Genomic DNA, 14,644 nt, shown 5'->3' with positions numbered 1-14,644 from the left:
TCAGATTTTAATTTTGAAAAAAAAGTGGTATAAATGAGGCCCACCCTTTGATTTTGTATGAGTTATTTTGTTTTATTGTTAGTAGAATTAGGTTAAAGTTGTGATTTTAAAATCACATTTGCAAACCAAACAAGACATTAAAATACCCCATAATTTTGAACATAAATTCCTTACATGATTACTAATCATATGTAGGAGATCTATTCTATATTATTGTGGAGCATTTTTTTATTAATATAATTGCGTAGAATCCATGAAAATACATGTTTTTGGAATGTAAATTTTTTTAAAGTTGGATCAAAATTATTATCTTTTAATATTAGCTAGATGACATTTTTTCGATTTATGGTGTTAATTGCCGCGAGGCAGTCTTCCAACTAGTAATAATGATAATAATAATGATTGAAAAAATAATAACAATCCATAAAAAATATTAATAGTCCATAATGAAAAAGATGATGATGATGATGATGACCCATAATAATAATTCATAAAAAAAAAATATTATTATTATAGTAAGCAATTTCCCCGTAAAGTTTATAATCATATAAATCGACAACAATATTAAGGCTACTACTGCACACAGATTGTCCTTCAGGTGGGACTTAACACTATCAGTGAATTAAGGGACAATTTTGAGATGATCACCATTAAGTAGAGAATATGCCAGAACAGAAAAAACACAGAGACCCAACATGAAAAGCAAAGAATGGGCCATGCATGTACCTGTAAGAGACGTTGGTTTCGGAAATAGACTCACCCCGATCAATGATCGGTCGCCGTCGAACCCAGATGATCCCTCCCTCGTCTCCACGGACTAAATTTCAGTGAAACAAGAACGTACAATTTAGGCTGGACTTAATGGACTCAAAGCCCATTCTAAACAATCAGCCCAAATGCTTATTTTTTAAATTACTATTTAAAAAAAATTAAAAATTATTAACCGGTATATAAAAAGGGAGTGGTGTCTCGTTTTCCTAAGAATACTAGGTTACTCACCCGCGCCATGTGGCGAGTGAGAAAAATTTTACTTCAATTTTGTGGTTTATCATAATAGTTTGTATGATAACTACTATAGAGTACAACTGTAATTAATGACAAAATTATTTATGTATAAAAATTACGAGTTCTCCATTGATATTAGATGACTTAGATTTTTCAAAAGATTGTACTAATTAACTTTCATATGATATAAAAATAATATTTCTCCAAACTAATTTTAATTTGAACTTTTAATATTTAGAAAATCATCATCGGGATAAAATAGGTCATAAGTGGGCCACTATTTTTAAATGGGTGAACTTTACTTGCAAAATGTGTTCAAAATTCATTAAAAGCATCTCATGGTCATAACTATACCTAAGCGAGAATCATTCTTAGTCAGTAGGCTAGCATAAATGCATAATCTTGCATTTAATTGAAAAAGATAAGGACATTTCAAATACACAAATAAAAAGAAACTACTTAAATTGGTGATAAATTTAAATAGGGTATTTGATTTTAGGTAATCCAAGAATTTATTTCTTTTAATTAAGATTTCAAATGTAAGTCCTTTGATTTGGAAAAAAAATCATGATCAGGTGAGATTTATCATTTAGTGGACGACCTCGTTGATACTTTGATTAATCAAGTCTGTTGAACTTCAGATATGAAGTGACACGCATTGGGAAAAGTCCATATAATTAAATATAAGTTAAAAAGTAAACAAAATTAGAAAAATTAATAAAAAATATATAGAAGAAGAAGAAGAGAAAAGTGGGTCACGTCAAGGGGGAAAACTCACCATAGTCTCCCTATCTTAAAGATGGACCATGATTAATTATATGTATGCTCTCGGGATGCGGCGGGCTGAAACTTTTTTAGCCAATAATATTGAAATCATAATTTATGCGATGTCCGATATAATACAAAACCTCAATTTTTGAGAAAAGAAAATATTTATATTTTATAAATCTATGAAAATAAATGAACAACAAAATTAATTTTCACTGTTGGGTTTTCGCTGGATAAAGAAAAAAAAAGTATTACTTGTAATTCGAAAAGTATGTGTTTAATGTATAATTTCTTAAGTAATATAGCACATAGGTGAAGAAAATTTGTGTCTGTCAATTAATATTTACAAATCAAAAGAAAGTATATAATATATGTATAACTCTTAAAAAAGAGAGAGTAAAATAGATAGAGAGAATAGTGCAAGATAATTGTATCAAATCTTATAGTGATTGAAAGAAAAGAGAAAAACTTGTACTCCATATGGTGTAAAACATGATATTATATTTTTAAGAAATATAATTGGTCAATCATATTGATATGGTCATTTGATCCAGTGGATCAATTAAGATACACCACCAACAATACTAGACAAAAGAAAGAAAATAAAAAAAAGGGGGAGAGGAAAAAAATTATGTATTCACAAATTAAAATTTGAAGAAAAATATAGCATATATCGTAGTTTATATATTTAGTACTTTTAGTACGAAATTTCTTCTAATTTTCTAAATAAAAATTGGGTAAAAGTACTTTCTGAAAGTAGTTCGACTATAATGATCGAATCATTTAACATAACACGTTGACCAAATTACGCGATACATTATTCGGGTCAGATTTTAAAAAAACTAAAAAGGCATAACTTTTCGACCTATTGATCAGATAGTTTGACGTAACGCGTTAACGAAATTACATGGATCAGGATATGATATGAGAACGCAAAAAACACGTAATTCGTTGACCTTATAATAAAATCTTTTGCATGACGCGTGATATGATTATATGATACCTTGTTCAGATCGGATTCAAAAACGCTAAAAATGGTTAGAATTTTTTTTTTAAAAAAAAGAGGATTACAAAAAATGAAAAAACAAAGGGATTACGATCGAATCATTTGATGTATTGTCGACCTAATTACGTGGTATGTTATTCGAGTTAGATTTAAAAATACTAAAATGGCCTGACCTGACGATTCGATCATTTGACTTAACATGTCCACCAAATTACGTGATACTTTTTTTTTAGGGTTGGATTTGAAAATGCAAAAGAAAAACGAATAAAATTTAAAAATAAATTTAAAAGTTTAAAAGGGCAAAAAAGTGGAGCCAAACCAGGTTTTATTTATTAGAGAGCAGAGATGTATTGTAATGTAACAAGGACACGTGTCCTCGTGTGGGTAACCTCTAGGAAAACAATAGTTTTGATATATACATCTAAAGATACGTAATGGAATGGTTACATTATCATTTGAGGAAGGTATAACCTTTTATTTTTGTTTATTATTACCTATTACCTATACTATTTATTCTAATATATAAAATGAGAGATCAACTAACATAATATATATATATATATATATTGTTATATATATAAAAAATAAAAAAGATTCGTTTAAGCTTGTGAACTTTTCAAACCGAATATTTCTTGAGCTCAGCTAGGCTCGTTTCACTGGCTACCCAAACTTAATAAGATCAAGCTGAATTTGAACTTTTACCGAGCTGGGCTCGAACCATTTTCGAATCGTTAAACTCATTTACACCATTAATTCATATTAATCATATTGCAGACGTGGATGGAGCATGTATCTACAAGATCCATCCTAGGGACAAAGAGCAAGCTCAGGACAAGAATCATCAAGCAGATAGTATTTCGACTCGTTCGACTTGACACCGAGCCTTGGCCTGCAATTCTCTCCACAGGGACCGAACGTATTCCCATGAGAGTTGTTGCAAATGATAAGGGCCTTCTGGCACCAAAGGAGGAAATATGGGAGCGTCGGGTGTTGATCTTGCCCAAAGAATGAGTTGATCTTCATGACGTCATTCAATTTGAGATCAATTTGTTTCTTAATCTTCTGCCATGCAAGCAAACTTAAGACTTAGATCGATAGTTTGAACATTCTTATTCATTTAGATATATTGATGGAATGGATTGAGTTGGTTCCAAACTTACCTAGCAAATTCAATGTCGTGAACTTTTTAATCTCCCTTTTATTATTTGATGGAATTTGATTGAATTAGGATTAATGGTCTCAAAACCCCTAACATTTTTTTTTGGGCTCAGACTTGATTAGGCTTGGACCTGATATGGGCACAGTTGTACATAACTTGAGCTCGGCTCACAAGCCCAGTTCCTTCGTCCAACCCCAATGTTCGTTCAAATCCACAAAGCTGCTAAGATCCAAGATTTCTGAGCTCTCTATAATAATCAGAAGGTGAATAAATCAAATCGAACCACTCCGGTCTTGAGACGTCGGGTTTGACAACGTCAGGGACGGAATCGGGACAACTTGAGTACCCATAGACGTCGTACTTGACTTGGCCCTTGTGACAGAATCTCGAACTACAGGCGGAATATGTCCTGCACCAATTGAGTTCTTCAAAGGTTTCACAGATTATGTTGACTAGTTTTAGATTCTATCACCTCTGCAACCTTTTCTTGGGTTGTGAAGGTAGTTCTTAAGTGGCCTTTCTTAGGATCAGCCAACTCCGCTCCCACATTCCCTTTTGTCGGGGCCAATGTTTGTCAACATTCTATGCCCCCAAAATGTATATCTTTCGACTGTGATCCGTTTGGATTTATGTGCTATAAAAGTTCATTAGTTATACGCGCAAAACAAGCTCCAAGTATGTCAAATCCAGATAGCCGTTAATCTAACAAACATCTTGGACAGGCTAAACTACGTCCAAAGAAATCAATAGGAACGGTATCCAGGCGGAATTCTTGGTTGAATCTATCTTGGAGACATGGTAAGATTGTATCTATCGAAACTTGAACCCATCGAGCACATGAGTTGTGGGCCATGATTTTGTTCAGCTTAATCCCACCTTGTAATTGTTATGAATTACCGTCTAACATTTTCTCAATATGAGGAGATTCGCTGTGATGATACTATTTTTCTGCTTCATACCATATAGTTGTGAATTTGTATGTTATCTGTGGAACTCTTTGTTTTTTTCTTATTCTATTCATGTACAGGACCTGTGGGTTTAGTCCTTCTTTCACAAAATAATAGAAATGTGTTAGGGAAAAAAAAATAATGGAGTGAATTAGGCCTTAATGAACTCGATATGTATGTTCGTGGTGATCGAATGGTATGGTTTCCTCAACAAATAACAAAATATAGTTCTCAATATAAAACTAAGATTTTCAAATAAAATAAATAATATCATATATTGTTTGTAGTCCTAATTTTAATTGCTTTATTCCTATTTTTTATGAAAAAAATCATGCATTATCATAAAAATGCATATTTTTCTACCAACTATTTAATACACCGAACATGACATCTCAATACTTGCGTTGTAATATCATTCAATTTCCATACATTTTGCTATTTCTAATAGGGTTACTTTTAAGAAAGAGCTTATACTTAGTTTTCTTTTCTAAATAAGCCAAAAATTAAAGTTTTTAGAAATTAAAGTACATGCTCTCAAAATTATTTGTTTATAATTACTTTGTAATTTCCGTTAACTTTTTTGTTAGAAAATATATATTATTTATTTTGAAAAATAAAAAATAAACTAAAAGATAGAAAATTGAGAAAATTGAAAGAGAAAAAAGATATAAAAGGAAGATGGTTGAAGAGGAGCTAGGGTGGTAGTGGAGGGAGACAAAATCTTGAAGGCGTTGGGCCGAAGTTGGCCACCATTGTCTAAATAAGGTAGTGACAACGTCATGCCCGCATTAGCCTTTACTTGTTATACCTCGAATAAATTAATGAAAGCTAATAGAAGACTTAATTAACAGAGCAATGAAAAACTTAATGAAAAATACGTATAGTTGGTTATAAACAGAACAAATTTAAAAGTAAATGCTTTTATTTTTAACAACTTTCATTTTTAATTATATTTAGAATAGAAAATAGAAAAATATGTTTTATTTGAAATTAACCCTTTCTAATATTACCTCAAATGAAGCTTCCAATATTTCTCTGGGGCTCAATTAAGGCAAAAAAATATTCCTTGTCATTGCTAAGTTCATTATGACCGGATACAATTCTTTTTCCAATCTTTCCTTCTTCTTTTTTCTTTTTAAAGAAATATCCATTCACAGGAAAAAAAAGGGTTAGAATTGGATACAAATAATAAAATTGATCACATTTATGCAAAAGAAATTCAGTTCTCAATTAGATGATATTACTAAAAGTATTAGATTTATCGGCCTAGGAAAGTTGGGGTAGTAAGAATGCGATGCCTTAACTAAAATGATCTTTATGTGTGCTTATGTGGCGTTAGTAAACCATGTCGTTCTCATGCATGTCGATCGCAACCCATTTACTTAACTAGAATTAGAATTTGGCTCACATTACGTGCAGTATTAGATGTGTTTCTTAAAATTGAATCTCTATATACTAGAGCTGTGCATTTGCCTATGCGCAATAACAATCATATAAAGTCTTAGAATTTATAATCCGTAATACATATAGTAAAGGAGAATTGGTACATTAATTATGCTTTAATTGGTTTTCAATTTATTGTTATTATATATAAGTAAAATAAAAAGTGCATGCAAGATATTATATTTTATTAAGAATTTTAAATAGTTCCACTATATATCATAAAAATGAAAAAAAATTAGAGTACAATTATCTAAAGGTGCAATTTTGATCAATTAATTAATAAAAAAGTAAAACGTACATAGTTATTTAGGTAATTGAAAATAGAAATACCCAGAACATCTAAACTTAAATATAAAAAGGTTATCAACTTAGTCTGATTAAAATATTATATTATTCATTATCTACATCAATGTTATCAGAATCGGACCGAAAATCGAACATATCGAGATATGGGTTCATGGGTTTATGGGTTCAAGCGGGGGTTCGATGGGTTGGACCACGTGTTTAATTATAAAATAAATAAATATTTATTATTTTAAGAAAATAATATAAAATTCAAGAAAATAGTAATAAATATTAGATAATATGTGTCCAAAAAATACAAGAAAAAAAATTTATTTGCATCTGATTGCAAATGACTCGTAAAACTGATGGTGCATTTGATTGCGCTCCTATACAGCCATATTGTTTGCTTACAACACCTTTGTACAAGAGGCCTATCATGCCACATAACTCTGCCACTTCTCATGCAACTGCTCCAGCTCAAAGTTTATTGCTCAAGAGCACTAATATCCGTTGAGCGACTCTGGAAGAAGAGATCAAATCTCATCGATAATCATTTATGATAGTGTTTAGTCGGTCAAGAGTTGAAAAAGCTTTTCCAATGTAAAAAAAAATTGCCTGAAGAGATAGAATGAATTAGAAACAATATACAATACATAAGTTGTAAGGCCACAACAACTTCAGCACACAAGTGTCTAACCTTCCAAGCTGCCATACATATTTCAAGCTTCATCCAATGAATTAGAAAATCAATATTAGGATGCGAAGCTTAGTCAAATTTCAAGATAATGACACCTAGTAGTAATATGAAGGGATAATTGCGCCATATAATCTAACGTTTGAAGGAATTCTTAGTTTTAACCCAAACTTGATTTTTTACCTAAGATATTCCAACGTTGACGTGTTGGTTTCACATATAGCCAGATGCTAACTTCCTGTCCAAAATTGACGGAATTGCACATGTGACTGTATGAGTAGACCAATGAATAAACATCACAATCATATTTGATCGAGCAACGTGACAACAAAGAACAAACAACACTCCCTTCCCGTAAGATTCACCAGCAGTTGAAATGGAAGCAAGCAAATGTCGGGATCCTGAAAAAAGCTAATCTCGCTCAACAATCAAACGGGAAAAGTCAAGCGGAAGCAAAACTCACCAGTGTATCTCGCGACGGAATGGGAGGCGGAGAAAGGAGTGGGGGTAGAGAGAGAGAGAGAGAGAGGGGGGGGGGACTGAGAAGTCGAGAAGAGATAGAAGGAAAAGAGGAAGCCGAGAAGAGGCGACTTGCAATTGAAATTTCGATCTTCGTTCGTCAGTTCACATGGAGACTTCGAGATCGAGACTTCTTGCAACAGAAAAAAGGTGAACCGGTGAAGATGAAGACTAGGGTTTGATAATTTCATTTGGCCTTTTGAGTTTTCTTGTTTTTTCAAATTTATCTTTAGGTCATTCATGCTTAAAAAATTCTAAACCCATCCAACCGACCAGTTCACGTGGGTTCAACGGGTTTGACTAAAATCCGCCCGATTTCTTGAGTTCACCGGCCTATTTATGCATTTTCGGTTTTTAAGCTAATTGGACCGAACATTGGTCCAGTTTCGATTCAACCGGTCGAGCCGCCCGATCCGATTCGATTCTGATAACATTGATCTACATATATTATCAATATTATTTATAAAATGTATTTTTAGTTAAAAAAAATGAGATAAAATATATAAATATATTGTTTGCAATTTATATTGTAATTTGTTGAGAGTTTATTGTCCTTTACGAGGTGATTACATAAAAATCCCCATATTGCAGGATCGGGATTTTGACCGTCTTAGATCAACCCAAAGGCCACGTTCGACGTGTATTCTGAGGCAACCGTTAGAAACGCGCGCGTAGACGCCTCCTCGAGCGCCCTTTTCTTTCGCCCCGTAACGGTGGTCGGAGCGTTGGCTACCCGGTCAATCCCTGAGCCGATTATGCTTCCATGCATGCCGAAGAATGTGTTTACTCGCTCTAGTAAGTGATCATAGTATCTCTTGCCCAAGTTTGAAAAGCTCTAATTTCCTATTTAATACTTTGTTAATCGCTTTTATATTATTTGTTTGCCTTCTCCCGTCTTCACGTCTAAAGACGAGCCTCCCTTATTAAAAACAATCTACGCGATTTTTCCTTCAATTCTTCTCGTTTATTGAGTGGATATGAATATTTCACTGATATAATAAATACCACTAGCTTTTGATGAAGTTCTGATATTGTCTTATGACTATTCGATCATGCTGAATTCGATAGTCTCGCTTATTTCTCTATACGGTCTATCGATACCCTCCAAGGTCAACACGATGAGGTTAAAGTCAATATTAATATGACAGTTATGAACGAAGATAGTAAAATTTTCCGAGGCGGGACGGGGTATTCTCGTACGGCTGTACAAATTGATTTTGATTGATCGAAAAGTTGCATCTTGCGGAGGTGGGAGTTTTATCGGGCGAGTAGGAAACGTAGCTGAGAGTATAAATTGTGGCGGAAGGTGTAAGGCGGGGAAGGGGACAGGGCTAACTTTTTGAGGCGGGTTAGTAGAAGTGGAGTGTGGTGGGGGTTATCCTGTGCCTCTTCTGTCGCCGGAGCAAACCCAACTTCCAGGTAATTTGATTAAAAAAGAGTTCCCCTTATAGGTTTCCGGCGTCTCATTTGGTGAAAAAGCTTCGTGTTGTAGGATCCGCGACGCCCCAGCCCTATCGGCAGCGAAAATTTTGCTGTACGGTGCCGATCTGCGGTTTTCTTTCCGATTATGCTTTAGATTATTGGACCGTGATGATAAATTTGCGTCATGTTTTACGCTCTGGGCCAATAGATCGTGTACATTTGGTGTTCTAGGGTTCTGGGTTGCGCCGGGTTTTCTTTTATACTGTGGGAAAGTGGGTTGATTTCTGCTGAGATGAGATGACTTCTAGGGCTTTTAGTTTCAGCCGTAGCATTTTTATTTGTTTTCGACTTTTCGGTTTTAACAGTTGAGGGTTTTCTCTTGCTGAATACATCATGGTGAGGAAGAGGAGGACTGAGCCTCCAACTGGTGGTGAGGGCTCCAGCTCCAACCCTCAAGAGTCCAGCGGCGTTGGCCGAGGTAGAGGTGCTCCCCAGCAACCACAGCAGTTTGGAGGAGGTCCGCACCAAGGCGGACGAGGTGGTCGGGTCCCTCAGGCCCAACGAGGCGGTTATGGTGGGGGGCGAGGTCGTAGCATACCCCAGCAACAATATGCTCCTTCTGAGTATCAGCCCAGGGGCGGAAGGGGAGGTGCTCCTCCTCAGCATGGTGGGCGTGGCGGGTATGGCGCAAGAGGGGGCATGGTCAGCGGACGCAAAGGGCTCCAGGGGGCATCGCCCAGAACTGTTCCTGATCTGCACCAAGCCATTCCAGCTGGGTTGTCTATTCAGCCCGTGCCTTCGGAAGCTGGTTCATCATCATCAGGGCCAGCTGAACCCTCCGAGGTTGCACAGCAGCTTTCGCAGCTTTCTGTGCAGGAGGGCTCTACAAGCCTGGCTATTCAGCCTGCTTCTACCAAGGGGATGAAATTCCCGCCCAGGCCGGGAAGGGGCAGCATCGGCACCTGGTGTATTGTCAAGGCTAATCACTTCTTTGCCGAACTGCCCAATAAAGATTTGCATCAGTACGATGTAAGTGTCTTCTCTCACAGTGCCACTTATTAAGATTGTTGGCTTGCTTGCATTTAATTAACTAACTAATTGGATTCAATGTCAGGTCTCTATCACCCCTGAAGTCTCCTCCAGACTTGTCAATCGTCAAGTCATGAAGAAGCTGGTCGACACATATAGAGAATCTCATCTGGGTAAGCGACTGCCAGCTTATGATGGTCGCAAGTCTCTCTACACTGCTGGGCCCTTGCCCTTTTTGTCGAGTGACTTCAGAATTACTCTCAGCGATGAAGACGAGGGCGGGAACCAAAGGTTTTATTTTTCAATCTCTGTATATTTGAATTCCTGAGTCTTAATTCTTCGGTTTCTTAGCTCTTTCATTTCACACTTTCTACAGGAGAGAACGTGAATTCAAGGTTGTCATCAAGTTGGCTGCCAGGGCTGATCTTCACCACTTGGGTATGTTCTTGCAAGGCAGGCAAGCTGAGGCACCACAAGATGCGCTTCAAGTACTGGACATTGTATTGCGTGAGCTTCCAAATTCTCGGTATGATTCGTTTTTGCTGAGCAAAATTGTTTACTGAATCAACAGAGTGGGCATTATTTATAACAAATATTTGGTGGAATTTTCTCCAGTTACTGTCCTGTGGGGAGATCCTTCTACTCTCCTGATCTGGGAAGGAGGCAATCACTGGGTGAGGGCCTCGAAAGCTGGCGGGGATTCTATCAGAGTATTCGTCCAACTCAGATGGGACTCTCTCTTAATATTGGTATGCTTCTCCTTTCTTTTGTCGAAGTTCCCGCTCTCTTTCCTCATTATGCATACATGTTTGAACTCTTAAAGTTAATAATTTCTTTGTTTTGGACTGCAGATATGTCCTCAACTGCTTTCATTGAGCCCCTTCCAGTAATTGAGTTTGTTGCTCGGCTGCTGAACCCTGATGTGATAGGAAGGCCTTTATCTGATTCCAATCGCGTGAAGGTGGGACATTGTTAATTTGATTATCAAAATCATATTGGGATTAGGTCTCAGCCTTTTACTTTTGCTTACTCTTATTTTGTCTTGTCAAAGACAGATTAAGAAGGCACTAAGGGGAGTTAAAGTTGAGGTCACACACCGAGGCAACATGCGGAGGAAGTACCGAATTTCTGGCTTGACCCCACAAGCAACGAGGGAGCTGAGGTAAGTAATTATGTTCTCAGATGTCTAAGCCAATTGGCTTGTAGAATTCATGTAGTTTTTTGTTTGCATTAACTTGAATGTTAGCTTATTTGTCCTTAATTTCTATTGTTTTGCAGGTTTGATGATAGAGGCACTATGAAGTCTGTTGTAGAATACTTCTACAAAACATATCGTTTCGTAATTCAACATACTCAATGGCCATGCCTGCAAGTGGGGAACCAGAACAGGCCAAACTATCTCCCGATGGAGGTTTGCAAGATTGTGGAAGGTCAGCGCTATTCCAAGAGGCTTAATAAAAGGCAAATCACTGCCTTGCTGACAGTGACCTGCCAGCGCCCTCACGAAAGGGAACAGGACATCCTGCGGGTGAGCTTGGATACCTTATGCTTGAATATGCACTCTGAAATAGTTAGGCTTTGCATCCATATTACTTGGAGTATGACTTTTTGACAATAATATGATTTTTCTTTTTCAGACTGTTCGGCATAATGCGTACGGTGAGGACCCCTATGCAAAGGAGTTTGACATTAAGATCAGCGAGAAGCTTGCCCAAGTTGAAGCCCGAATTCTTCCAGCACCCTGGGTAATGATATTGTTCTCTTTGCTGTACTATTACTTGTCTGTTTAGCAAATGCCTTGTGTTGGTTTCATTTTCCCTTTTTCAGCTGAAATACCATGATTCAGGCCGCATCAAGGACTGTCTTCCAGAGGTTGGCTGCTGGAATATGATGAATAAAGTACGTGCTTCAAGATTATGATTTTTTTTTCTTTTGTATATCTCTCAGCAGTTTTGCAAAGGTTTAACTTGCTGTTTCTTTTGAGCAGAAAATGGTAAATGGAGGGACAGTCAACAACTGGTTTTGCATTAATTTCTCTCGGAATGTTCCAGATCCTGTCGCTAGTGACTTTTGCAATGAGTTGGCCCATATGTGTTACATTTCTGGCATGGTATGTATTTTTTTCCCCATATATAAAACCTTTAAATTATTTTGATGGTGTTTAACTTTATAAAGGGCATGCCTTTGACATCTGTTTCTTGGTGTGTAGGCATTCAACCGAGACGCTATCTTGCCTCCAATCAGTGCTCGTCCTGATCAAGTCGAGAAGGTCCTGAAGGCTCGGTATCATGAGGCGATGACCAAGCTTCAACCAAAAGGCAAAGATATCGACCTTCTCATTGTCATTCTACCGGACGACAATGGTTCTCTATACGGTATGAAGCCCCTGATTGACTACTTTATCTTCTCGTGCATTATTGCATATTTCCTTAGCTAATAGTCTTGCTGTACATTTTGGCGTGCATAGGTGATCTCAAGAGGATTTGTGAGACCGACCTAGGAATTGTTTCCCAATGCTGTTTGTCCAAGCATGTCTTCAAGAAAAGCAGGCATTATCTGGCCAATGTTGCCCTTAAAATTAATGTGAAAGTTGGGGGAAGGAACACCGTTCTTGTGGATGCACTGTCCAGGCGTATTCCCCAGGTCAGTGACCGTCCCACTATAATCTTTGGGGCAGATGTGACACATCCTCATCCAGGGGAGGACACTAGTCCTTCAATAGCTGCTGTGAGTTATCTTTGTCTCCACTTATTTCTTTACTATATTCACTAGGAGAGTTTCCCATTGTATTTGTTTTGCACTAAGGGGATCTAAAATGTTTCTCGATTGTAGGTTGTCGCCTCCCAAGATTGGCCGGAGGTCACAAAATATGCTGGTCTGGTCTCTGCCCAAGCTCATCGCCAGGAGCTTATCCAAGACCTTTTCAAGATCTGGCAAGATCCTGTTAGAGGGACTGTAACTGGAGGCATGATCAAGTAAGTCTCTCCCTCTTGAATTTCATCCTTCTATCAAATCTCGTGCTGTGAATAGTATCATTGGTGGTTGCTTGTCTCTATTCAATTCAGGGAGCTCCTTATATCTTTCCGCCGTTCAACTGGACAAAAGCCTCAGCGGATTATATTCTATAGGGACGGGGTTAGTGAAGGGCAGTTCTACCAAGTCCTGCTGTATGAACTCGATGCTATTCGGAAGGTAAAGCTTTCCTTTCATTCGAGGAGCACCTAATTCTTTCTTTTCTGGATCAATTTTTCTGAAGTTCTCTCTTTCATTTTCTCAGGCCTGTGCTTCTTTGGAGCCTGACTATCAGCCTCCAGTGACTTTTGTGGTGGTCCAAAAACGCCACCACACAAGGCTTTTTGCCAGTAACCATAAAGCTGTTGATGGGAGTGGTAACATATTGCCTGGTAAGACAATTCTCTAGTCTAGTTTCTATTTTAACCAGTGTCTCTGATTATCCTGGTCTGATCTATTGATATGTGTGTTGCAATTGCGCAGGAACGGTTGTTGACTCTAAGATATGCCACCCCACTGAGTTTGATTTCTACCTGTGTAGTCATGCTGGAATTAAGGTACCTTTCATCCCTGTAATAACTAATTAATATGATCAATTACTTTTTAACTCGAATCCCTCTAATGTATGAACTGTTCTTCTCTGATAGGGTACAAGTCGCCCTGCCCATTATCATGTTCTCTGGGACGAAAACAAGTTTACAGCTGATGGCCTACAATCTCTTACCAACAACCTGTGCTACACGTATGCAAGGTGCACTCGCTCAGTTTCTATTGGTAAGCAGTTCTCTATTCTTTCCTATCGTATGGTTACTCACTTAATTGGATGAAGAAATAAAAAACATCTTGCTTATTTATCTTCTTAACTAACGGAACTTTCCTCCTGTTTTCAGTGCCACCAGCATATTATGCCCACCTTGCCGCATTCAGGGCCCGGTTCTACATGGAGCTTGAGACCTCGGATAGTGGATCCATGGCAAGCGGGGCTGCTGTAGGAAGAGGTGGTGGTGCTGCTGGAGCAAGCATCTCTAGGAGCACTCGTGCCCCGGGTGCAAGTGCTACGGTGAGACCCCTCCCCGCACTCAAGGAGAATGTCAAGCGAGTGATGTTCTATTGCTAAGCGAAGCAGGTGCTCGAAGCTCGGGGAACAAGAACTGAAGGAGCACTAGAGCAACAACCGTTGTTAGATATATATGATTAAGACAATATTATGGTGTGTGTATTTTGAGTGTTTTGTGTGACATTTTGGAGAGCCCTATATTGGGATCTCTTGGTGGTGTGGTTAGTGGAATAACCAATGGTGTTTGGATTGGTTTGCTATATTAGTGGACATCTTGCTTATACTTGTGATTGTTTAA

At 37.4% G+C, this 14,644-nt stretch overlaps 1 protein-coding gene across 3 annotated transcripts in view; it reads left to right on the top strand.

Moving 5' to 3' along the window:
* The window catches only part of LOC116187986 (protein argonaute 1-like), a 31,454-nt gene extending 16,810 nt beyond the window's left edge, over positions 1 to 14,644 (top strand). Inside the window, exons 1-19 of one of the 3 annotated variants that reach the window (XM_031517062.1) lie at positions 9,101 to 9,245; positions 9,614 to 10,277; positions 10,363 to 10,568; positions 10,654 to 10,803; positions 10,893 to 11,026; positions 11,129 to 11,238; positions 11,333 to 11,439; positions 11,556 to 11,805; positions 11,915 to 12,022; positions 12,105 to 12,176; positions 12,265 to 12,387; positions 12,487 to 12,652; positions 12,745 to 13,004; positions 13,110 to 13,252; positions 13,343 to 13,469; positions 13,555 to 13,681; positions 13,773 to 13,846; positions 13,937 to 14,063; positions 14,180 to 14,644. In XM_031517062.1, coding sequence (XP_031372922.1) covers positions 9,642 to 10,277; positions 10,363 to 10,568; positions 10,654 to 10,803; positions 10,893 to 11,026; positions 11,129 to 11,238; positions 11,333 to 11,439; positions 11,556 to 11,805; positions 11,915 to 12,022; positions 12,105 to 12,176; positions 12,265 to 12,387; positions 12,487 to 12,652; positions 12,745 to 13,004; positions 13,110 to 13,252; positions 13,343 to 13,469; positions 13,555 to 13,681; positions 13,773 to 13,846; positions 13,937 to 14,063; positions 14,180 to 14,406 — 3,147 coding nt within the window. In that variant the 5' untranslated portion in view covers positions 9,101 to 9,245; positions 9,614 to 9,641 and the 3' untranslated portion in view covers positions 14,407 to 14,644. Of the gene's footprint in view, positions 1 to 9,100; positions 9,361 to 9,613; positions 10,278 to 10,362; positions 10,569 to 10,653; positions 10,804 to 10,892; positions 11,027 to 11,128; positions 11,239 to 11,332; positions 11,440 to 11,555; positions 11,806 to 11,914; positions 12,023 to 12,104; positions 12,177 to 12,264; positions 12,388 to 12,486; positions 12,653 to 12,744; positions 13,005 to 13,109; positions 13,253 to 13,342; positions 13,470 to 13,554; positions 13,682 to 13,772; positions 13,847 to 13,936; positions 14,064 to 14,179 lie in introns of those variants that run through there. The other 2 variants (XM_031517063.1, XM_031517064.1) reach the window with 2 other exon arrangements.

Source organism: Punica granatum, chromosome 8 (genome assembly GCF_007655135.1).
Source record: "Punica granatum isolate Tunisia-2019 chromosome 8, ASM765513v2, whole genome shotgun sequence".
NCBI classification, from domain to species: domain Eukaryota; kingdom Viridiplantae; phylum Streptophyta; class Magnoliopsida; order Myrtales; family Lythraceae; genus Punica; species Punica granatum.
The sequence above is the reverse complement of the archived record's forward strand: the minus strand, read 5'-3'. Positions and strand labels throughout refer to the sequence as shown.